Raw genomic sequence first — 20,558 nt, 5'->3', positions numbered from 1 at the left:
CCGCGTCTCGCGCCTCGCCTTGTTCCCCCGCCCGAGGACGTGCTACTCACTTCTCACCACCCCTTTGCCTTCGTACTCCTCCATCCCCATCAAGCGGGCAAGCCTAGACGGCGACAGAGAGCTAGCTGGTCTCTTTCCACTTGCACCTCTCCCTTTGCCCCCTCGACCGCGCCCGTCATGGCGGACACTCTGCCAGCGGTAGAGCTGTTCACCACCTCGATTCTATCCAACCACAAGGTCAGACATCGTCATGAGCGGTACATTGCCGTCTTTGCCGCCAAGAAGATCGACTACGTCTATCATGATATGGCTTCGGATGAAGAGGCCAAAAAGAGGTTCAGAAGAAAGGTAAGATCGTAAGCGGACTCGAATGTAGAATGCAATACTGGCCAGACTCTGACCGGAACTGTGCCATACTCCCCCCTTGCAGGCCCTCGATCAGCAAATCCCCAATATACTGGTTCACAATGAATGGAGAGGTACATTCGAGGAGTTTGAAGAGTCTGTGGAGTTCGGAGAGCTCGACCTCTTCCTCAGAATCGACCCTAGCAAAGTTGCTACCTCGAATGTAGCAGCGGAACCACTCCCACCTTCGAATGATGAACCTCCGGCGGCTTCGAGCTCGACCATCACATCGACTTCATCGAGCTCCGCGACGCCTCTTCAGAAGCTTCCACCGGCTCCCTCCGTGATGCCTAGGATGGCACCCGTTGGCTCTGGCGCCGGACCGAAACGGGATTCAGCTAGCGACCTCCTGGCCTCGATCGACCTTGCCAAGTTCAATCTGACAGATGACGATATTGACGCTCTTCTCGAGGAAGCCGAACCACTCAAAGCTAAAGCAGCCCACCAAGCCACTACCAAGGCGCCAAAGACGTCAACCCTGTACCCCGGAGAGCAGGCCAGCGCCCAAGAGGTCAAGAGGACATACTTCCCTTCCGAGAATGCAGGCGTGAAGCCGCTTCGACTTCCCAAGATGGGCAATACTGCCAGTCCGTCCGTTGCATCGACATCGACGACAGCTCCGACCCCTTCCTCCAGCAGCTCAGTCTCGCCGAACTCTTCGTCAATCGCTAGATTTTCAGCAAGTCAGAATTCCACACGAGCATTGGCAGCTGAGGCTTCTGCCAGCGCATCAAGTAGGAATTTCTCGGCCCGCCAAGTGCGAGCTGGTCTGGACTCGGGCAAGCAGCTCCAGGATGTTTTGGGAGACTTCACCGCTAGCAGTTCACGTGGAGGGAACGCTGCAGCAAGCTCAGTCGATGCCCTCTTCGAAGACCTCGGTCTCGGCGATATCAACATGTCGGAGCAAGAGGCAGAGGCTTTCCTCTTGGACGGAATCGTTCCGGATGGCCTCGAGCTGGGTGGAAGCAGGATACGAAGGAGCAAGAGCAAAGCCGGCAAGGCAAGGGAGGAGGAAGCTGCCAAGAGCGTGGCTGCTCAAGCTCGAGATCTGGCGGCGGACAGACGAGCCAGTGCTCAGCTTGCAAAGGAGCGCAAGGAGCGCAAAGCTTCGCTGAACGCTCAAGAGATGCTCAAGACTCTGACGGCTGGAGAGGCTGCAACACAGCCTGGTATGGGGCTCGGCGTGGTACCAGAAGCGGTGCCGGAAATCTCGGACAAGACGAAAGAGATGCTGGAGAAAGCCAGAGAGAAGCGCGCAAGCCGACTAGTTGGATTGCCGTCGACTGCGCCACGGTCTGAGCCAGATACGCCTACAAATACCACTGAGACTCACTTGCAAAGCCCGTTGTCGGAAGAGCAGAACATCAAGAACAAAAGGACAGGTGATGAGCCAGACACAAATTCTCAGGCCGAGACAAAAGCTGTGGTCTCTCCTTCTTCAAGTGAAGAGCCATCGACAGCCGCTCCCACAGAGATGATTACGGACATTGACGCGAACGCTGCAGCCCCTGTTCCCGGAGATGCGCCTAGAGCGCGGACAAGCTTGCCTGCAGAATCTGCTGCAAGGCCTCCAATCGAGGCCGTTGCTGAGAAGCCTGTGACCACTGCCCTCAGTGGGTCTACAGCGTCAGCGTCTGCTGCTGTTGCTGATTCTTCGAAGGTGTCATCAAAGGCTGTAGTCGTAGATGAGACGCTTGAACCCATCCTCGATGAGAAGCGAGCCTCCTCATCCGCTCGCCCTTCGAGAACGTCCTCTGCCGCTCTCGACGAGACTCTCGAGCTGGTCTTTGATGACGACAAGACACACGCAAAGACGGGCATTGAAGCAACTCCGGTATCCGAGGTTCTCACATCTCCCAAGGGAGAAGCAAAGATGCAGGTCAAGCGAAAAGAACCTCCACCGGTCGTTTCCGCACTGTCTCGGGAGACTGTACCCACATCTGTAGATACAGCGGCAGCACCAAAAGCCCTACCAAAAGAGCCAGCCGAGACCACTCCACTGGTCGAAGAGAAAGACGAGAAGATCGAGGACCTGCTTGCGAGACTGCAAAATTTGGGCAAGTCCATGGGAAGTGGACTTGGCAAAGAGCCCGATGGTCCTCTCGCCCCTCCCGCTCCCATCGCAAAGTCACCCCCAGACGCAGCAGAAATACAGTCTAGCCCCGGCGCTCCCCTTCCTCGCAAGCCCAGGGAGCGCGACACCTCGTCCAACAGCTCCGGCTCACGACGAGCCATCGATGTACAGCGCACGACCATCTACCCCGCAACCATCTCGCCCTCGTCCTCCTTCAGTGGAAATCTCCCCTCCACTCAGGGGACACCACGCAGCCCTCCTACCAGGGAAGGCTCATCGGCAGCGGCATCCGCGTCGCCCATTGCGGGCAGTCTTGCCTCTCCACAACCAGCTTCAAACGGGAGCGCCAGCACTGGCGGTAGTACATCCAAGAGTCCTAAACTGAAAGGTCGCCTGAGCAGGATCAGGAGCTTTGGATCGATGAAGCGAAGTGCCTCTAGTAGCTCAAATCTCTCCTCTCCACAACAGCAACAGCAGCAGTCGCAGTCGCCTTCTTCGCCTCGGGAGGTAGTACCCGAAGTCCCTTCTCTTGCGAGCGTAGCAAGCATAACTGGGACGGCAAGCAGCAGCGCCCCTGGCCAAACTACAGTCGAATCTCCGCAACGCACCTGGCGATTGGAGCGTACGCTCAGTCAAGTCTTGCGAGACGCGGATGCCGCCTTGGGGGAAGACGCTGATTTGGACGGCAGCAGCTACAGCTATGAGGGTGCTTCGAGCGGGGACGGTGTAGGTGGTGCAGGAAAGAAGGGAGGGTCGAGGTACAGGCAGAGTGTGCTGATGCCTGATGATGGCTTGGGAGAGCCGGAGATCACGCAGTGAGCGTTGGTTACGGGTCACTGATCGCTGATGAGGTAAAACACTAAGGGCCTAGCTTAGCGGAAGCGAACGTCGACATGGACTACTGTAGTGTACTTGGATTAAAAATCGCCTGCGCTGGACGGTTTCGTCATCAGCAGCAGTGCCTGTCCTGAGGGGCACGATTGACAATCTATCTCATCCAACCACACAAAACAGAAACAAGTACACCCGCCTGACAGTCCTGCCTTTCCCTGCCCTTGTATGGCCTTCCCACTCCCTCGCCTCGCCAGAGGACTCCCTCCCTCCCTCCCTCCCACTTGTCCCCTTCCTTTCCCCACTTCCCCTTCCCTCCGCTCATCCAGCTCACCCAGCAGCCTTACTTCGACGACCGAAAGAACTGGTTCCGGAAATCCGCTTGGTCGACGTTCGCTCTGAACCGGCCGGACTCTTGGTGGAATTGGGTGTGCCGGTCGGATATACGTGCGGTTGAGTCTGTACTGGGGTAAGGGAGGGAGGAGGTGCCAGAAGAGGAGGTTGAGGAGGAAATTGAGGAGAAGGGGGGAGTGGGCGCTGCAGATGAGGTGGTGCTTGCTTGTTGACATGTGCAGGAGAGGGAGCGGGGCCGACGTTGCATTGTTACCAGCTGCGAGGGAGAAAAGGAAAAGGGGGGAAGTGGTCAGCAGTAAGCACTTATCTACTCCCCAGACGAGTCCTCTCCCCGGACGAGTCTTCTCCACTCACCCTCCTAGCCCATTTGCCAAAGTCTTGCGTCGATACTGCAACCAACTCCCACTCCTTTCCTCCATCAGGCACCTCTGTTCTACTTTCCCCCTCATCCTCATTCATCACCGGCATCCAAAATACCAATCTACCACCATCCTTGACCAATCCAGCAGAAAAGCGCAACAAGTCATCGAGGAGATCATTGAGTGCGTAGGGTCGGGTAGGGGGAATGTAGTCTTCTTGCTCGTGGGACCAACCTTGCTTTTCCTCTAGCCAGTAGGGCTCGCTGCGTTGCTTGTTTACGTCGCGGTGGCCCAGGCGCTTCGCACCTGCGCGTACACCGTAGGGCGGATCGGCAACGACTGCGTCTAGGAAGCCTTGCTGTTTGCGTGATGACGAGGCGGAAGCGCAGGAGCAGGAGCAACCCGCACTGCATGAGGTCGTGGACGAAGGTGCCTCTCTGGCTATCCTCCAAGGATGCTGGGTAATATCGAATGTGAGGCAGTCGAGAAACTTGTCTTGCAAGCCGTACTGCTTTGCAGCCTTTTTGATGCCCGTCTCCGCATTACGATCTCCCTTGTCTGCCTTACCCCTCATCATCCTCCCATCGATATCCGAGCCGAAGACATATGCGCCCATTGCAGCACAGGCAATGAGCAGCGAGCCCGTCCCCACAAAGGGATCGTAGACGATCTTTCCACCGCTGCCTGAAGCAGGGGAGGAGAGGGCCATTTGGGCGTGATTGAGGCTCATTTCTGCCTCCATGGAGGTATTGCCAATGTACGTGCGCTTCTTTAGATCCAGCCGCTCGATCCAGTCACGCGCAGGCATGACTCCTCTGGGCAGAGTGATGCGCCGCCCAGCAATAGCCAGCCTTAGTTGATCGTTCATGGAGGCATCTTCGTTCTGCTGCGGGATAGCAGCTCCACTCAAGCCCCATCGTTCCTCCCACCACACCAGCTCAAAGTGAGGGCTCTTCAGGTTGACTGGACCCTGAAATGCGAGGAAGCCGAGGGACTCGATGATGCGGTTCTTGTCCTCTTGTGACTGCTTGACACCGATCGCTGCCACTTCTGCCTTCCACGTGAGCGAAGTAGGCCGCAGAGCATCGTATATACGCTCCGAGGAGGGCTGTCGCAGAGCTGAGAGGAGGCCAGTGATGGTGCTGCCGGCAGCCCAAAGGTGCGTGATGCTCTTGACCACGGAGCACTTTTCTAGCAGGAGCGCTGCTTCCCTGTCCGATGGAAGGGAGACAATGGCGAATGGCCTGCCTGCATCGTTCTCGGGCTGGTAAGCAGCATCGTAGGAGTCGAGGATGTCCTGGTAGGATAGGGAGAAGGGTTGGCTGTCTGAGGGCAGAGGATAGAAGCGGAGGGGAATGGAGTACTCTTGTGCTACGGATCGAAATACGGGGAATCGGAAGGTGGGGTGACTGAGTGGGAAGTGGACGACGTAGATGTTGGGGAGTGGTGAAGACGAGGAAGAAGGGGATGACGAGGATGAGGTGGCTGGCAGGGTGTTTGACGACGATGCTTGCCCTGCTGTGTCTGCCATTGTCGGCGTAGCTTACTGTCTGTAAGTGGTCCGCGGTATGGAAGAGATGCCTGGGTGCAATTCTTCGGATGTGTGTCTCTCATTGCAGACACGGAAAGGGAAAAGAAGGAAAACTCCGCTGGTGGGTCTCATTGGCAGAGCAGCAGCAGCAGCGTGGCGTGGCTTGGGTGCGTCGGTCTGTCCTGGCGCATCTCTGCCTCTGCGCCTTTTGCCTCTGCCCCGCGTCGACGCATCGCATCCAGGCGAGACACACAAAGTAGGGAACAGACACGCCAGCCTCCGTCCATTGTTCCTCGGTCACCAATATCAACCTTCCCCCCTCCTCCACGCCTCACGCCATCGTCCATCAGCACTCGGACACTCCTACTCACTCACCTCTGCCAACGGACCACTTGACCCAAGTACCAACCTCAACACCGCGAACCACAGGCAACTCGCGCACGCTCCTTTGCATTCCCTCTCCGACCCAATATCACCCCTGAACAACCCACCGCTTCGTCGTACGGAATCAGCACTCAGGATCACTAACGCTCGAAGCATTCCTTGGACTCAGTCACCACATCATCACCCATCTGCATCGCATATACGAACCCTCACAGCAAAAGCAGACCACATCCTTCCTTGATCCCCGGCACCCCTCTTCTGCACACACACACTCATACAATCTTTGGCCAAGATGGGCGGATCACTATCAAAGGCCATGGGAAAGATCTTTGGCAATAGGGAGATGAGGATCCTCATGCTGGGATTGGACGCAGCAGGAAAGACCAGTGAGTGTCCCCTCGCACGCAGACCAAGGGGAGCGGGTGGAAGGGGAAGGCAATGGCACGAGAGTGAAGAGCTAAGCAGCATACATGGAGGACGAGCTTGCTAGCAAGTACGCCAGGGCAGTCGAGCAGGAGCAACGGTAACTCAAACGTCCTGTCACCTCGCCTATCTCTCCCCAGCCATCCTCTACAAGCTCAAGCTCAATCAATCCGTCACAACTATCCCCACTGTTGGATTCAACGTGGAAACAGTCCAATACAAGAATGTCAAATTCAACGTATGGGTAAGTCCGAAAGTTGGAACTCGCAGAAGATCTCCGGCCATTGCTGTGAGCTGATCACCATTTGGCTCCGTCCCATGCACCACTGCGTCTGCTGTCCCTCCCCCTCACAGGATGTAGGAGGACAAGACAAGATTCGTCCGCTCTGGCGTCATTACTACACAGGGACACAAGGTCTAGTGTTTGTAGTCGACTCACAAGATCGGGATCGTATCGATGAGGCAAGGCAGGAACTACATCGCATCATTGGAGATCGTGAGATGAGGGAAGCATTGCTGCTGGTATTTGCTAATAAGCAAGATTTGCCGGGTGGTGAGTGACCATGAGGAAACTGGCGGGGTGCTAGTGAAGTGTGAGGCTGACAGCGACTGCTCCTGCTCCCGATTCGGCTTCCCAGCCATGTCGCCGGCAGAAGTGACAGAGAAGCTGGGTCTCCACAGGATGAGGGACCGTAGCTGGTTTGTCCACCCGAGTTGTGCTACCAGCGGAGAGGTGAGTTTGCATGCTTGGACCGGAAGATGATCTTGGCAGCGATGCGGCGGTGGAGAGGTTTTGAGCTGACCGCTGATCCCTCTACCTTCACTCCCTTTCAGGGTCTCTTCGAAGGGCTGAGCTGGCTCTCGGCAAACGTCAAGAAGCAGCAGCCATAGAGCTCTCTCTTGGCTCATCAAGATTCCCCTCTTTCTCTCTCTCTCTCGTGTCACGGTCGTCACCCCTTTACTCTTTCATGTTCTTCTTCTTCTTTGACCTCTTCTTGTCGTTGCATTCGTCTCCTCTTCCTCTTTCTGTTTTCCTGTACTTTGTCTTCTTCTGCTGGTGTCGGCGATGCGCAGCAAGGCGAGGCAGGCTAATACACCATTATATCAAGTCAGGCCAGCCGTTGATGGAGGAACTGGTAGGCAGAGTGGTGGGGCTGAGCTGCTCCCTACGTTAGACTTGGTCTATCTGTCGAACTGTTGGCAATGAGCGGGCAGGGATGGTCAAAGGGGAAAGAAAGCTGAAGCAACATGCTTCTAGCATCGGAAGCAGAGGGTACGAAGGGGAACAATTCCATGCAGGCTAGTCTCCAGGAACAAGTGAGGCTTCCAAGCGGTGCAGTGCGGCGTGCCATGCCATGTCATGTCATACCATCTGGCTGTCCTCGAGCCGTCTTCTCCCTTTCCCTCTTCCACAAAGTCAACGTCAAAATCAAAGTCAGTGTTAATTTCACTGTCCATCCGAGTCTACCTGCTTAGCTCAGCCTTTCCGATGTACGCCGAAGCTCGGCCCGAGGAGGGTCAAAGGAGAGGGAGAAAGTGCAAAAGAAACCCCTAGTCTAGATTGGCGGAGGTTTGCTGCGTTTTGCTCTGCTCTGCTCTGCTCTGGCTTGCTCTACACCCTAGACTAGAGCCTACGCTTTGCGTGACGCCACGCATACGCACACGCCGTTGGCGTTGGCATTGGCGTTCCCTCGGCTTGCCGCCGCCCTTCCGCCTTCGCCTTCGCCTCCCATCTCCGTCTCCGCCCACCGCCCCCGAGTCTTGGCTTCTACTTTGCTCTCCTCCAACCCCACTCAAGGGCTTCCTTTTTGCCTCGGCTTGCCTCGGATTGCCTTGTTCCCATATGCAGACAGGTACAGATATGCTTTAGGAGGAGGCGAGACTCCCCGGAGACGCGCCGATCTCCTGCTTCTCTACCTCCGCGGGTCGGGCGAAGAGATCGGAAGGAGGGAGGGAGGGAGCCGTGATTTCCCCTCTAGCCTCGCCCTTCATCCCTCTAGGTGGAGCGCGGCACGGCATGGCGAGACATTCTTGTCTAGTCTTGTCGAGTCGAGTCGAGTGCTTCAGAGTGGGAATGGCGCAACCTCCTTCCCCCAGAAGTCAAGCCAGTCCAATCGTTCCTCGGACTCGGGAGAGAGCCGAGGGATCCCGACGCTCCGCTCCGCTCCACTGCTTCCTTTCTTGTGGGCCTCTGTGTCTTGTTCGGTGTGATTGTGTGCTCAGTCGGTGCAGAGGCAGGTGCACGATCGATTGGGGCATCGGGGGCAGAGGAGATGCTCTGTGACTGACAGACGCTCGAGTATAAGGGCCAAGCGACAAGAGTGCTCCACCTATCCGTAAACCTCCTCCCACCCACGACCGCTGCACCACCGCCGCTTACCCCTCGACAGTCCTTTTCTTTGCCTATATCACCGCCTTCCTCTTCATACCGTAACAAAGCTCGCCCGCAACTGCTTACCAAACGATCACTCCATGCCCGCCTCTCTCTTCATCCCCTCCTTCTCTGCACACATGGAGCGCAGGCGGAAGCGGGCTCCTATTACCTCGACATCACAGCCCGTGCTTCTCCCTCCTGCTTCTGCTTCAAGTACCCTATCGCGCTTCCCGCCCGCGTGCTGTTCAACCTCGTCGTCACCATCAAACTCCCTGTCGACCCAGTCCACCCAGTCTTTGAAAGCGTGCCATGCGACAATGGACTGCCACATTCTCGGAAGAGACAGTACCGAGTCGCAGCGTTCCCAGTGAGGAGGCGGAACAAGAAAGGGCGGTCTTCCGCGTTCCGCCTTGCCGCCTTGCCGCAGGCTCCTACTAGACTGTCATCATCTCCCTTTGTAGGTCGTAAGGGGTGAGTAGCCTACCATCAGCAAGAAAGACTGCGGCGACACGAAGCATGAGCGGTATTGCTGAGCAGTCTGCTTCATCCTGCTTCATCCTTGTTTGCTACCGCTAGTCAGTCCCGAGCCCATCCGCAGGTTTGGGAGAGAGACACTTTGTCACCACCACTCTTCACACCGCGTACACCTTCAGGTCACATGTCACTACCTCGCCCACTGCCTCCATTCGCATCTTTGTCACCAGCTCACTTACTTCTTTCTCTGCTTCGTCCTCATTCTATACCACGCGACTCATCTCTGTTACTCCTGTGTCGCACTTCAGGCCTCATCGACTGCAAGTCATCGGATTTTGTGCAGCTCCCGAGGGAGGCAAAGAGGCAGAGCAGAGCAGTTCATTACGTCCCCCTTTTTCCTGAAGATCACCACCATCGCCTAGGCAGCGCCGGCCAGACCCGGTGCAGGTCCCTTTCCGCCCTTGACTGGATTGGACCCGCTGACACCCTCAGTAGCCTTGAAGGCCTGCTCAAAGTCGGCAATGATGTCGTCGATGTGCTCGATTCCCACAGACACACGCACTAGGTCTCCACTGACACCAGCCGATGACTGCTCCTCTTCGGTCAGCTGCTGGTGGGTAGTCGAAGCAGGGTTGATCACGAGGGTCTTGGCGTCTCCGACGCTGTGAGGGGGAGAATGCGGAGAGAGCAGGTGCATTACAGAGTGGTCAGTGCACTGTGGAGCAACCTGACCTACGAACCCGTTCCGACTAGGCTCGACCATACCACCCATGGCACAGCACTGATACTCACTTGGCGAGGTTGGAGGCCAACTTCAGCTGGTCTACAAATTGAGCACCGGCAGCTGCGTCTCCCTTGATACCAAAGGACAGCACACCTCCCTGTCCTCGTGGCAAGTACTTCTTTGCCAGCTCGTACGAGCCGTGGCTGGGCAGACCAGGATACGAGACCCAGTTGACGCGGGGGTGCTGCTCGAGGTGCTTGGCCAGAGCCAGAGCGTTGTCGGCATGACGCTGAGCTCGCAGAGAAAGGGTTTCGAGACCCTGCAGCAGAAGGAAGGAGCCAAAGGGGTTGAGGCATGGTCCTAGGTCTCGCAAGATGACAGTGCGCAGGTAGATGGCAAAGGTGATGGGGCCAAAGGTATCCCAGAACTTCATGCCGTGGTAGCCCTCTGACGGGTCAGTCAGGTGGGGGAACTTGCCAGACTCTTGCCAGTTGAATTTGCCCGAGTCGATGATCACACCGGCAATGGTGGTACCGTGGCCTCCGATCCACTTTGTGGCAGAGTGGATGACAATGTCGGCTCCGTGCTCGATGGGTCGAATAAAGTATCCACCGGCACCAAATGTGTTGTCTACTACCAATGGAATCTTGTTGTCGTGTGCAACCTTGGCAATGGCGGCAATGTCCAGCACCTCGTACCTAGGGTTGGAGATGGACTCGATGTAGATGGCCTTGGTCTTTGCGTCAATCTGCTTGGCAAAGTCCTCTGCCTTGGTCGAGTGGACGAACTTGGTTTGGATACCGAAGCGGGGGAAGAGGTTCTTGAATTGATTGTATGTTCCGCCGTAGAGGTTGGTCGAAGAGATGATGTTGTCACCAGCGGCTGCGAGACCGAAGACGGTCATGGCCTGCGCACTCTGACCAGAGGAGGCGGCTAGGGCGGCGGCTCCTCCCTCGAGCTGGGCCATTCGCTCTTCGAAGACGCCATTGGTGGGATTCATCAGGCGACTGTAGATGTTTCCGAACTTCCGGAGAGCCTGCAGGTGGTCATCAGAGAGGATATAGGAGAGGCAGTAGCGAATAAGGTCAGTCCGGCTGCGTTGAGCGGAACGTGACAGACATTGCCGCAAGTGCTGCTGGCACCAGTGGCGAGCCATGTACTCACGAAGAGGTCAGCACCATGTTGCGAGTCCTCGAAAACGAAGCTGGTAGAAGCAACAATGGGTACGGCTCGCGCTGGGAAGGCGATGTAAAAGGTGGGGACAGGGTATGAGCGTTCTGATTCAAAGTGTTGGGCACTCAGTGTCTATTGGCCCAGCCTTGCTTACCTCGTGAGCCGGGGTCAACAGTCTGACCGCCGTGAATTTGAACCTATGGAGGGAAACGAGGCAGAGAGGGGGCCCTTTGATAGTCAGTGGGTCTGCCTCCTTTCCGATGGGCAGGCTGCGATTGGATGAGTCTCACAGTGTCAAAGTGGGAAGCCATGGTATCTGCTTGTGTTTAAAAGTAGAAGTAATAGGGGCAAAGCTATCAGACGACCAGTAAGATGGTAGCAGTAGAAAGTCGGGAATGAAGGAAGCAGCAGCAACGAAGGAAACAAGGAAGAAGGGGACCGACCACTGGGAAGGAATCAAGAAGTATGACTGCAGGCAGAAGCTCGACCAAGGCACCCGCACGCTGCGCTCGAGCCAGGCGCATTTGCCTTCTGCTGCAGGAATGGCGTGCTTCCGCACGTTCTGCCGGAACGCGCCCCTGCACGCCTCAGGCCACTGCCCTCCCCAGACAGATCACGAGGACAGATGGGCATCAGCAGCCGACTTGCCTCGTATCGATCACCAATGGATGATCGTTGACAATGGATCGTATAGACAAGCGCCCAGGACAAGTGACGAGAGGGCAGGTTTATGAACATGGGTGACTTTCTGAAATTCGTGACGTTGATTTCCCGCTCCTTCTCCTCATTCCCCTCTTGAGTGTGTGTACCGTCTCGACCGCGTCCGTGCCCAATCTGCGCCTGAGGTCCCCTTCCTCTCGAACCTCATTGATCACGACTGGGATGGATATCCCTGATATTGGCTCTGCCCACCTTGCGGAGGTGCAAATCGTCCAGTACTACGCGGAGACAGATCTTCCGCCTGTCTCCAGCTGTCATGTTGCTGCTCCTGACCCCTCTGTGCCGCCAGTGTCGAAGAATCACCATGCGGCCCTGGCAAGCCTCCCGCTGGGTGCATCATGTTGCTCGAGTCAGTATAGTATGCTTGTGGCTTGGAGTGCGGAGATGGCACTTCCTCGTAGGGCTGGTAAGGCCGCAGAAAGTCACTCTGCACTCCCGCGCTCCCGCCGGCGCCGCCCTCCCTCTGCTCGGTAGAGCCCGGCGTGGACCATCGCTGCTCAGCAGAGGAGGAAGAGCTGGTGGAAGCGCTGGTAGGAGGTAGGTTGGGTCGGCTCATCCAAATTTGCTGTCCTGACTTGCTGCTACCGATATCAGTATGCAAGCCACGAGTCAGGGCCTCAGCAGGACTCCCGCTGGATTGCTGAGCTGTAAGACTTCCTGTAGAGGACGGGTTACCTCCTGTCCTGCGGGCTATGGAAGGGTCGACCCAGGAGAGACTTAGTCGCCTGCCCTTTAGCAGGGGCAATGGGTCCATGTCATGAGGCTGAACAGAAGGCCCTCCAGCAGTGTACGCCCGACCCCTGCCAATGGGTGACGGGCGCAACGACATTGCAGACCTTTTGGAACCTGCCGAGGATGATGAAGAGCGCGACGGTGGTTCCAGTCCCTGAGTCAAGGCGCGACGGGCTCCTTCGCCCGATGCTTCTCGTCCGGCGAGATCAGACTTCCGTCTGTGGCGACTCGGGACAAAGTGAATTCCTTCCGCGGCAAGTAGTTCCCTCTCCTTCTTACTAGGTGGACCCCTCTTCCTCAAGGTATCGGTAGTCAGGCAGACTCGCCCTGCAGCTGCGCAACGGGAACAGCTGGGCTTTTCTCGATCGCACTTGATCTTGCGCTTACGGCAATAGTCGCATGCCGCTACCCCTTCTTTTGAGTCTGGCGCTCTGGTACGGATGCGCTTCAGGACCTCCTCTGCCCGCTTTTGATCCTTGACGTCCACTTTGCCGGCAGAAAGTGATGTTGATGAGCCTGTATCTGTGCTCGTGCCGGCTTGGAGAAGGATCGGACTCTCCTCGCTTTGGTTCGATGACGAGACTTGCGTGTCAGACGAGGAGCCTCGTTGATATGACGACGATGCTGCTGGGTGGGAGCCTCGAGAGGCGAAGTTCGCCCGCTCTTGTGTGGTATTATCGGTGCTGCTATCTGATGCGTAAGCAACACCGCTGGCTTGTAGCAAGGGATTGTAGGTGCCTCGGGAGGCGCCAGCACCAAAATTCCTTTGGCGAGAAGCCTCTTCGTCGGGACGTCGACCGTGAAAGTGGCGAGGCACCTCAGAAGGTTGCAAGATGGGCCAGGGATTGAAACCACCTTCGAGGTCGTGTGACAGCCACTGCTGCTGCTGTTGGCGTACCCCTTCATTGCTGTTGACGGTCTCCGAAAGAGTTTGAGATCCGGTAGAAAATTGCGTTGGGCCATGAATGGTGTCTCGAAACGGCGGTGCGGCAGGCGCGCCAACCTCTAGAGGACTTCGACCTGGGTATCCGGTACGACTGTCCGTGTGACCAAGGGCGTCTGATGCCGTGCTGGCGCTGCTGGGACCCGCTCTTTGGTTCGGATTGCTTTGCCCGCTGAAAGCCATTCCTGATCCAGGCCATGACGGCTGCGAGGAGGATGAGGACTGCTCAAAGGATGCCGTGGGGTGATGAGCTGTGTACGGCATGTCGGCCAGGTCGTGGAAGGACCATATTGATGGTTGACCTACCGTACCACCTCCTTCACAAACTGTCGGAAAGAACTGTTGCTGATGGGGTCCCTGCTGATACTGCCAGAGATGCTGCTGATGCTGTTGTTGCTGCTGCTGATTTGTTGTTTGTGACTGTTGTACTTGGTGTTGATGTTGTGGTTGATGCTGCTGCTGCTGCTGAGGTTGCCATGCCTGCTGCTGGAATGTATTTGACGGGCCTACATGCCGAGCTTGCTCGCCGCTTTCTTGACCTTGGACGTAGCGAGGGTCATTCTGCTGCCCGTCAGAAGGATGAGCGTACATTGTCCCAGAGTACGCGTGACGGCGGCTAGCTAGCAAGCAGTGATGAGTAGGCCGCTGCTGACCTACGCAGAGTCAGATCGGCGACACACTTCTTTGCCCCGTCTAGCAAGGAAGGATGTTGCGGGAGAGACAGGAATACGCCGGAGGATTGGGAGATGCAATGAATAGCAGCCGTCTATCTTACTACACAACCAGCCCGCAAGAAGTCATAGGTGTTGTAGACAGGAGGCGAGGCAAGGGCTATGGTAGTGCGGAATATGCAACGCAGACTCAGCTTGTCGGCAGATGAAAGGTGAGGGTCTGGGGGATGCAGTGTAAATGAGGTGTTGGTCGGGGACGAATGATAATCGGAAATGTGCCTACTTCTCGTGGTACGCACGCACAGAGTGTCTGCGAGCGCCAGGTAGCTCAGCTTTCCAGCGGCGACCCGAGGTTGGAGTAAGACTTCAGTGACATCGGAGACGGAAAGTGAAATGGGAGGTATAAGCGGAGCGAAGGGGATGATAGAGGAAGGAACAGAACAGAGGACCAAGGTGGAGACGAAAGGTGGTGGGCTGAGAGTGGGCCGGCGGCGACTGGGTCAGTGGGGCATATGGTGAATGGGGAAACAAGTCCAGCTTGGCCACCTTGCCTATCTGGCCTTGATGAAGTGGTAAGAAAGGCGCCGAAGAGTGAGAGCGGTTGTCGCCTGCCGACGGCTGCATCGACCTGAGACCCATACTTCACTGTTCCTGAATAGCCCAGGAACGGCCCGGTAGAGTCAGAAGCACGTGGTTGCGGAATGAGCAATTCAGAACCCAAGCCTGCAGCAGCGTACATCGTGCTCACAGATCAGAAGCCACAGATTAGTGGAAAAGCGCAATACCCTCCGAGGAGAGGGCCTTTGGTAGACTGCGAGGGTATCATCGGAGCGTCCTGGATAGTAGCAGACAGGCAGGGGCAGCGGAGGCACCAGGTGCAGAACCTTTTGCCCGCTGCAATGCGGAGGAGGCTTAGTAAATTAGGAATCGAGGAGCCACAAAGGCACGGCCTCAGTGCCTAAGTTGCCGATGGTGCAGCGGAGTCATGGTCACTTTCCTCGCTTGCAACGGATCGCCGGTGGCCAAGCCCTCGCCTATTCGTGGCTGCACCCAGCCGGCCAAGTGGGCGCGAGTGACCCGCCACTGTTCGAGTCCTGAATCGGGAAGCGTGTCGATGAACCATGCATCGAGGCGGTGTAGTCGGTGCTGTAGTGACACAGAGCGGCTAGCAGCATGATGTGGGCCAGGGCCATTGGGCCAGCGAAGCGAGTCCTTGTCAAATCTGAACCGGCGGAAATGCACCTCTGCGGCGAACTCAGACTGGGCCGAGAGGGACGTGCGGTCTGGTCCGCACGAGAAGCGATTGACTCGCGATTGTGTCGCCGCACGCTTCGGGGATACCGATGGTTCATTTGCCGACGCACGCTCGACTGCCGTGTCTCTCCACAAACGTCCCGTGTCCGATTTGCACGGCGGCGAGGGCGGCGTCGTGAAACCGATGCTTGGCAAGGATCCTCGGTGCCGCCTCGTGACACCGCTCCTGCCACTTGACCTCTGTAGTCATTCAGCCGTCGGCTTTCGGCACATGCCCCGGGTTGTCAGTTGGCACCAGGACTGAGCTGCCGAACGATATCCTTTGTATTCGCCTACCCTGTTCCCGAATTCGTCGCTTTACGAAGCGGGCTTACTCCCTATTCTTTCCCAGGGCTATATCTGGACCGAAGTCCCTGGGGGACTGGGGGTGACGACCAAGCCACTTCAATGCCATCGCTTCCTTCTCAAATCTAGCTGCCCCTTCGCCTCAAACTCAGATCGAGGAATTCTTTCGGCCGTAATGATTGACACAGTGGGAGGGTTACAGAGACAATGCAGTGCTCATTCAATTCTTGCTTCACATACCTAGATGCAAGGATAGGGAGGGGGGTGAGGGAGGGAAGGAAGGAAGGGCGAAGGGTGTAAATGGAATTGCCCCGCGGGCACGAGAACCCATCGGCAAGGAAATGTCGACAAGACGGGGCAATGTGATGAAGCGAAGTGCCTAGCCGGGGCTACGAGGAGCCAGGAGTGAAGACGCGAGTGTGGAGCAGTCCTCGCCCTTTGCCCTCAGATCCCGACCCGCCAGTAGCGCCATTGTCACCTTGACCCTGCTCGGCCCCAGACCCATCTGTTTGCTTTGTAGTACCAGCCCCACCTCCATAGCTCCTCTCGTAATCCCTGAGTAGCTCCACCATCTTCGAACTAGCCTCGAACGAGCCAGAGCTTGCCGAATCGGCACCGTTGGCGGCATTGGCGGAGCTGGCGCTGGACATCGAAGGCTTCGCACTCATGACTGAGCCACTGCTGTGCCCGCGACGAATCTTGGGTCGCAAGCTGTTCGTCACATTGCCTGCTGTAGGCTCGTGGAAGGCGGCTAGGTGAGGCGCATTGGCCGACTCTTGTGCTCGCATTCCCGCCTGTGCACGGAGGCGAGCTTCCTCCAGCGATACGGGAAGGTGGTGCGAAGAGCTGGACCCCGTGGGCGAAGAGGGTGAGGAGCCGCTTTGAGGAAGATGAGCTTGCGAGAGTTGATGGCGATGTCTGCTGGACGAGGAGCTTGACATCTTTGCAGTCTGCGGTTTACTGTGACCGGGGCTCTGGCCCAGGTCTCGGTTCTCAGCAGCTGTTACCGAGGAGTCGCTGACACCTAGGGCTTTCCCGGCGAGCTTCGCGGGTTGCGCTTTGGCAGCATCCGAGGCGTCAAACTCCCACTGCTCCGTATCGTCATCGTCATCGCCGTCATCAGCCCGTGTTTGAGAGGATCCGCCCACTCTGCCAAACCCAACCTCCGTATCACTCTCACTCTTGCCTTCCTTCCAGTCTCCACGGGCAGCACCAGTGCGAGGCTCGACCTTTTCTCCTCGCGAATTGCCCATGTTCTCCCTCATCTCCTTGTCCATCTGAAGCAGAGCATCCCTGGTCACTTCAGTCTTGCGCTTTCCGCTCTTGTCCAGGGCGGTACGGACAAAGTGTCGTGCGCTCTGGTAGGCCTTGCGAGATGCATCCAGGAAGAGGAAGGCTTGGAAGACGTGGACGCAGTCTTCGTAGAGCTCGTGTCTGACTGCGACTCCGGCTAGGGAAGCCTTGTGGGCCAGCAAAGTTCCTTCGTCTCGAAGGACCTCGGCATCTCCACACTGGATCAAGAGGGGAGGAAGACCTCGGAGATCACCGTAGATCGGACTGGCGTAGGGGTGAGTGAGGTATTTGTCGATGTTGTCCCCCAGGAAGGCCCGGACGGGGTTCATGTGGTTGTCGCTTGCCGGTACACTTAGATAGTCGTACTGAGCATTGGTGTCCCACGAGTCGCAAGACATCGTCAGATCCACCCACGGACTGAACAGGATCGCTCCAGCAGGGAGGGGATACTTGTTGTCTCGCAAGTAGTACATCAAGGCGAGGGCCAAACCACCTCCGGCCGAATCGGCACCCAGGACAATGTTGCCCGCCGGGATGCCTAGGTCGTCGGTGAGTCGGAACCAAGAGGCAACGACATCGTGGAGCTGACCTGGGAATTTGGCGCCGGGTGCAAGGCGATAGTTCATCGCAAAGACCCGACACTCGGTATACTTTGAGAGCGAGATGGTCACGGGCCGGTGAGTGACAGCCGACATGACAAAGTAGGCACCGCCATGTACGTAGAGGATGACTCGCTCGGTACCTTTAGCTTTGCCGCCTCGCCACTCTGCCTGCAATCTCCGCCACGTCTGTTTACCCACAACCCACTCGCCAGTCAACTCTCGACTGCCGTCCTCTGCAGCGTCGGCTTCTGCGAGAAAGCCTTTGAGCCCGCGCTTCTTGACGCGGAAGGTGACGGGTGTGATGAGACCGTCCTTTGGGACGGGCAGGAAGGACGCTAGCTCAAAGAATCTCTGCATGCCATCCACCGTGGCGAACTGGGTGTACGACGATGTTTCGCGGAGAAGTCTTGTGAAGATAGTCATCTCAATACCCCATGACTTCTTTGGCGGGCCGTAGAGGGCGTGAGAGGCGACAGCGGATCCAATCGAATACCCTTGGCTGAGCAAGAACGGGACGTATTGCCATGCCTTTGTCAGCGTCATTGGTTCAGCCGTTTTTGGCTGAGCCGACATGTCCGTCCGAGCTGTTTCAGGTACCGAGTCTCCCCTGTACTGATCCAGTAGATTCGTCAGAGCCGACTGAAAGCCGCTTCCAGAGCTTCTCTTCTTCTGAGCCGCCGGCTGGATCTTAGTCTTGGCGCCGGCTGCTCCGTCGTTGGTGGGCATGGCAGTAGCTTCCGACTCATTCGAGCTAGCGGCACCGGGGCTCCCAGGACGCACAGTCGAGGAGGAGCTGCTGCTTCTCATTGCTTTCCGGGGAGCAGAAGTCTGTCCACCTCCACTCCCTTCGATCTCTGCTGCCATCGCAGCTGTACCAGGTTTGCCCCTGTCCGGTACACCCTCATTTCCGGCGCCGCTGCCAGCGCCACCGTCCTCTCCACTACGACCACCACGATCACCGAAAGAAGGCATGACAACGAGATCGATGGACATGCCGGAGTCGTTTCTCCTTCTCCTTTGAGCAGCGAGGTCGGCAGCTGTGTCTCCTGTGACAGACTTCGACATGCCTTTCTGCTCGGGAGAACCCTTGCCGTCCTCTTCGTCGTCGCTGCTCTTGCCCAACATCGGCTCAGTAGTCGAACGGAGGTGCTCTGCCGCTCCCAGCAGCTTCGACAGCTGATCCGGCGAGAGGTCCTCGGAATGCTCCTGGCGTAGAACGTGAAGACGCTGTAGATAGCTGATGGCCTCGACGGCAGTGACAGCGTTGGCGAGCTTCTGCTTCGCAGTCATGTGCTTCTTGGCGCTCTCCTTCAGGCAAGCTCCTCGGTGTTCTTCTGCGTGAGGTGGCGGCAAGTCGGCGAGCCAAGGATGTTTAAGACCATCTGCAGCGGTCATACGTTCCTTGGCAGGGCAAAGACACTTGAGAATAAAGTCCTTGGCTGTGTCGCTGATGTCTGACCAGTATTGGGGCTCGAATTCCACATTCATCTTGACAATCTCCTTGAACAGCGTGGGCTGATCTTCACCGTAGAAGGGCGTATATCCCGCGAGCAGGCAGTATGCAATGACGCCACTGGACCAGATGTCCACTGCTGGCCCGTAGCCACGACCGAGGAGGACCTCGGGAGAGACGTATTGCGGACTGCCACACGCGGTCATGAGGAGACCTTCCTCCGGGATGAATCGAGATAGGCCAAAATCTGAGATGACAATGTTGCTGGGCTCTTCCTTGTCTCTCAGCAGGATGTTCTCGGGCTTAAGGTCTCGATGAATGATGTCGTGGCTGTGGAGGTACTTGACACCTTCAAAGATCTGCTTCACGATATGTCTAGCATCGAGCTCATTATAGTGCACCTTTTCCACGAGGCGATCGAAGAGCTCGCCGCCTCGACATAGATCCGTAACGATGAAGACACCTTCTTTCGTCTCGTAGAGATCCCACATCTTGATGACGTGCGGGTGCTCCACTGTATTGAGAATCTTGATCTCATCCTTCAGCATCTTCTCGCTGTTCTCCTTGAGAGGCTTCTTCGCAATGATCTTCAGAGCTCGCTCGGTTCCAGTTGACTTTTCTGTGACGGCTTTCACAACGGCAAATGAGCCTTGGCCAAGAATCTTTCCGGTCACGGCGTACTTTTTCGAGAGGGGTGACGGCAAGACTGGCGAACCATCGCTTTCGGTCTGCAGCAGTGGTACGACAGAGGGCATTGTCAGTGTCTTTATCCAGTTACGACGTGCCACCATGCGCCTACACTGACCTCTCTGAACCAACTCTTGAATGCGCTATGCAGGTGATCCTGCAGGTGTTGCCCAACCATCTTGACCTTTTCTCTGCGCTGACCGCTATCCTTGCGGTTCAAGAGGTGTCCGAGGCCTCTCGGTGATCTTTCCTTACTGCTACTCGAAGTGGCTCTCTTGCCCTTCTTTTCCCCTTCGTCCTCGTCGCTGGACGTAGCTGTCCCGCCGGCTTGATGCGGATTCAGAGGAGTGGCCGTAGGATTCCGGTTCGGCTGTGCGCGAGAAGTGGCAGTAAGGATCTCGGCCTCTGTCAGGTCTGCCGAGGCTTTGGGCGGAGAAGGCTGCTTTTTGCTGCTGCTGTGATGGTTTTTGAACATTCGTCGTGGGGTTACGGATGCTCAGTCTTGGATACTAGGAGGATCTAGGATGGACGCGAGAGCAATTGCCGGCTGGTAATGTATTGCCGGGTGGAGGCGGCACGGCTCGGAAGTGTATTCGAGGATATGGTATAAGCAGGACAGACTTTGCAGGAGGCTGGATGTGTTGAAAGACACGAGGGGTGTTGCCGTAGTCGTCAGCAAGTGGTGGGTGGATACAGACACGATGAAGGAGGGGCGGTGGGGCTCAGTGTTGGACGAGTGTGTGTGCACCCTT

The 20,558-nt window shown here is 56.9% G+C and overlaps 7 protein-coding genes across 7 annotated transcripts; 3 read left to right on the top strand and 4 right to left on the bottom strand.

Moving 5' to 3' along the window:
- Positions 1–57: 57 nt before the first annotated feature.
- BCV69DRAFT_293889 (hypothetical protein) lies at positions 58–3,484 on the top strand. Its single transcript, XM_025493850.1, has 2 exons — positions 58–348; positions 431–3,484. The coding sequence occupies exons 1-2, from the start codon at positions 178–180 to the stop codon at positions 3,296–3,298; spliced, it is 3,039 nt and encodes a 1,012-aa protein (XP_025347899.1). The 5' UTR covers positions 58–177; the 3' UTR covers positions 3,299–3,484.
- Positions 3,485–3,653: 169 nt separating this feature from the next.
- On the bottom strand, positions 3,654–5,616 carry BCV69DRAFT_312687 (hypothetical protein; the record flags this gene model as incomplete). The annotated part of the gene is made up of 2 exons (XM_025494958.1): positions 4,019–5,616; positions 3,654–3,920 (listed from the first exon to the last, which is right to left on the bottom strand). The coding sequence occupies exons 1-2, from the start codon at positions 5,552–5,554 to the stop codon at positions 3,654–3,656; spliced, it is 1,803 nt and encodes a 600-aa protein (XP_025347898.1). The 5' UTR covers positions 5,555–5,616.
- A 169-nt stretch (positions 5,617–5,785) lies between these two features.
- On the top strand, positions 5,786–7,252 carry BCV69DRAFT_290371 (putative ADP-ribosylation factor 6; the record flags this gene model as incomplete). Its single annotated transcript, XM_025493713.1, has 5 exons — positions 5,786–6,324; positions 6,502–6,605; positions 6,716–6,914; positions 7,000–7,094; positions 7,196–7,252. The coding sequence occupies exons 1-5, from the start codon at positions 6,231–6,233 to the stop codon at positions 7,250–7,252; spliced, it is 549 nt and encodes a 182-aa protein (XP_025347897.1). The 5' UTR covers positions 5,786–6,230.
- Positions 7,253–9,346: 2,094 nt separating this feature from the next.
- On the bottom strand, positions 9,347–11,697 carry BCV69DRAFT_197811 (putative O-acetylhomoserine-lyase). The gene is made up of 5 exons (XM_025489655.1): positions 11,397–11,697; positions 11,261–11,303; positions 11,098–11,168; positions 10,002–10,969; positions 9,347–9,871 (listed from the first exon to the last, which is right to left on the bottom strand). Exons 1-5 carry the CDS (start codon positions 11,415–11,417, stop codon positions 9,628–9,630), a joined length of 1,347 nt encoding a protein of 448 aa, XP_025347896.1. The 5' UTR covers positions 11,418–11,697; the 3' UTR covers positions 9,347–9,627.
- BCV69DRAFT_197762 (hypothetical protein) lies at positions 11,251–11,909 on the top strand. The gene is made up of 2 exons (XM_025489654.1): positions 11,251–11,305; positions 11,397–11,909. The coding sequence occupies exon 2, from the start codon at positions 11,502–11,504 to the stop codon at positions 11,838–11,840; it is 339 nt and encodes a 112-aa protein (XP_025347895.1). The 5' UTR covers positions 11,251–11,305; positions 11,397–11,501; the 3' UTR covers positions 11,841–11,909.
- A 68-nt stretch (positions 11,910–11,977) lies between these two features.
- On the bottom strand, positions 11,978–14,092 carry BCV69DRAFT_277411 (hypothetical protein; the record flags this gene model as incomplete). Its single annotated transcript, XM_025491151.1, has 1 exon — positions 11,978–14,092. The coding sequence occupies one exon, from the start codon at positions 14,090–14,092 to the stop codon at positions 11,978–11,980; it is 2,115 nt and encodes a 704-aa protein (XP_025347894.1).
- A 1,835-nt stretch (positions 14,093–15,927) lies between these two features.
- BCV69DRAFT_293886 (Pkinase-domain-containing protein) lies at positions 15,928–20,549 on the bottom strand. Its single transcript, XM_025493849.1, has 2 exons — positions 19,925–20,549; positions 15,928–19,847 (listed from the first exon to the last, which is right to left on the bottom strand). The coding sequence occupies exons 1-2, from the start codon at positions 20,279–20,281 to the stop codon at positions 16,161–16,163; spliced, it is 4,044 nt and encodes a 1,347-aa protein (XP_025347893.1). The 5' UTR covers positions 20,282–20,549; the 3' UTR covers positions 15,928–16,160.
- Between the last annotated feature and the right edge of the window lie 9 nt (positions 20,550–20,558).

This window comes from Pseudomicrostroma glucosiphilum (genome assembly GCF_003144135.1).
Source record: "Pseudomicrostroma glucosiphilum strain MCA 4718 unplaced genomic scaffold BCV69scaffold_7, whole genome shotgun sequence".
Taxonomy (NCBI): Eukaryota; Fungi; Basidiomycota; class Exobasidiomycetes; order Microstromatales; family Microstromataceae; genus Microstroma; species Microstroma glucosiphilum.
Note: the sequence above shows the minus strand (reverse complement) of the source record. Positions and strands in the feature narration are given on the sequence as shown.

Coding starts and splice junctions, on each gene's coding strand:
- BCV69DRAFT_293886 (XM_025493849.1), bottom strand. CDS start 20,281: ATGTTCAAAAACCATCACAGCAGCAGCAAAAAGCAGCCTTCTCCGCCC. Junction 19,848..19,924: donor TCAAGAGTTGGTTCAGAGAG/GTCAGTGTAGGC, acceptor CCACTGCTGCAG/ACCGAAAGCGATGGTTCGCC.
- BCV69DRAFT_197762 (XM_025489654.1), top strand. CDS start 11,502: ATGAAGGAAGCAGCAGCAACGAAGGAAACAAGGAAGAAGGGGACCGAC.
- BCV69DRAFT_293889 (XM_025493850.1), top strand. CDS start 178: ATGGCGGACACTCTGCCAGCGGTAGAGCTGTTCACCACCTCGATTCTA. Junction 349..430: donor AAAAGAGGTTCAGAAGAAAG/GTAAGATCGTAA, acceptor CCCCCCTTGCAG/GCCCTCGATCAGCAAATCCC.
- BCV69DRAFT_197811 (XM_025489655.1), bottom strand. CDS start 11,417: ATGGCTTCCCACTTTGACACT. Junction 11,304..11,396: donor TGGCTTCCCACTTTGACACT/GTGAGACTCATC, acceptor TTCCCTCCATAG/GTTCAAATTCACGGCGGTCA. Junction 9,872..10,001: donor TTGGCCTCCAACCTCGCCAA/GTGAGTATCAGT, acceptor TCCCCCTCACAG/CGTCGGAGACGCCAAGACCC.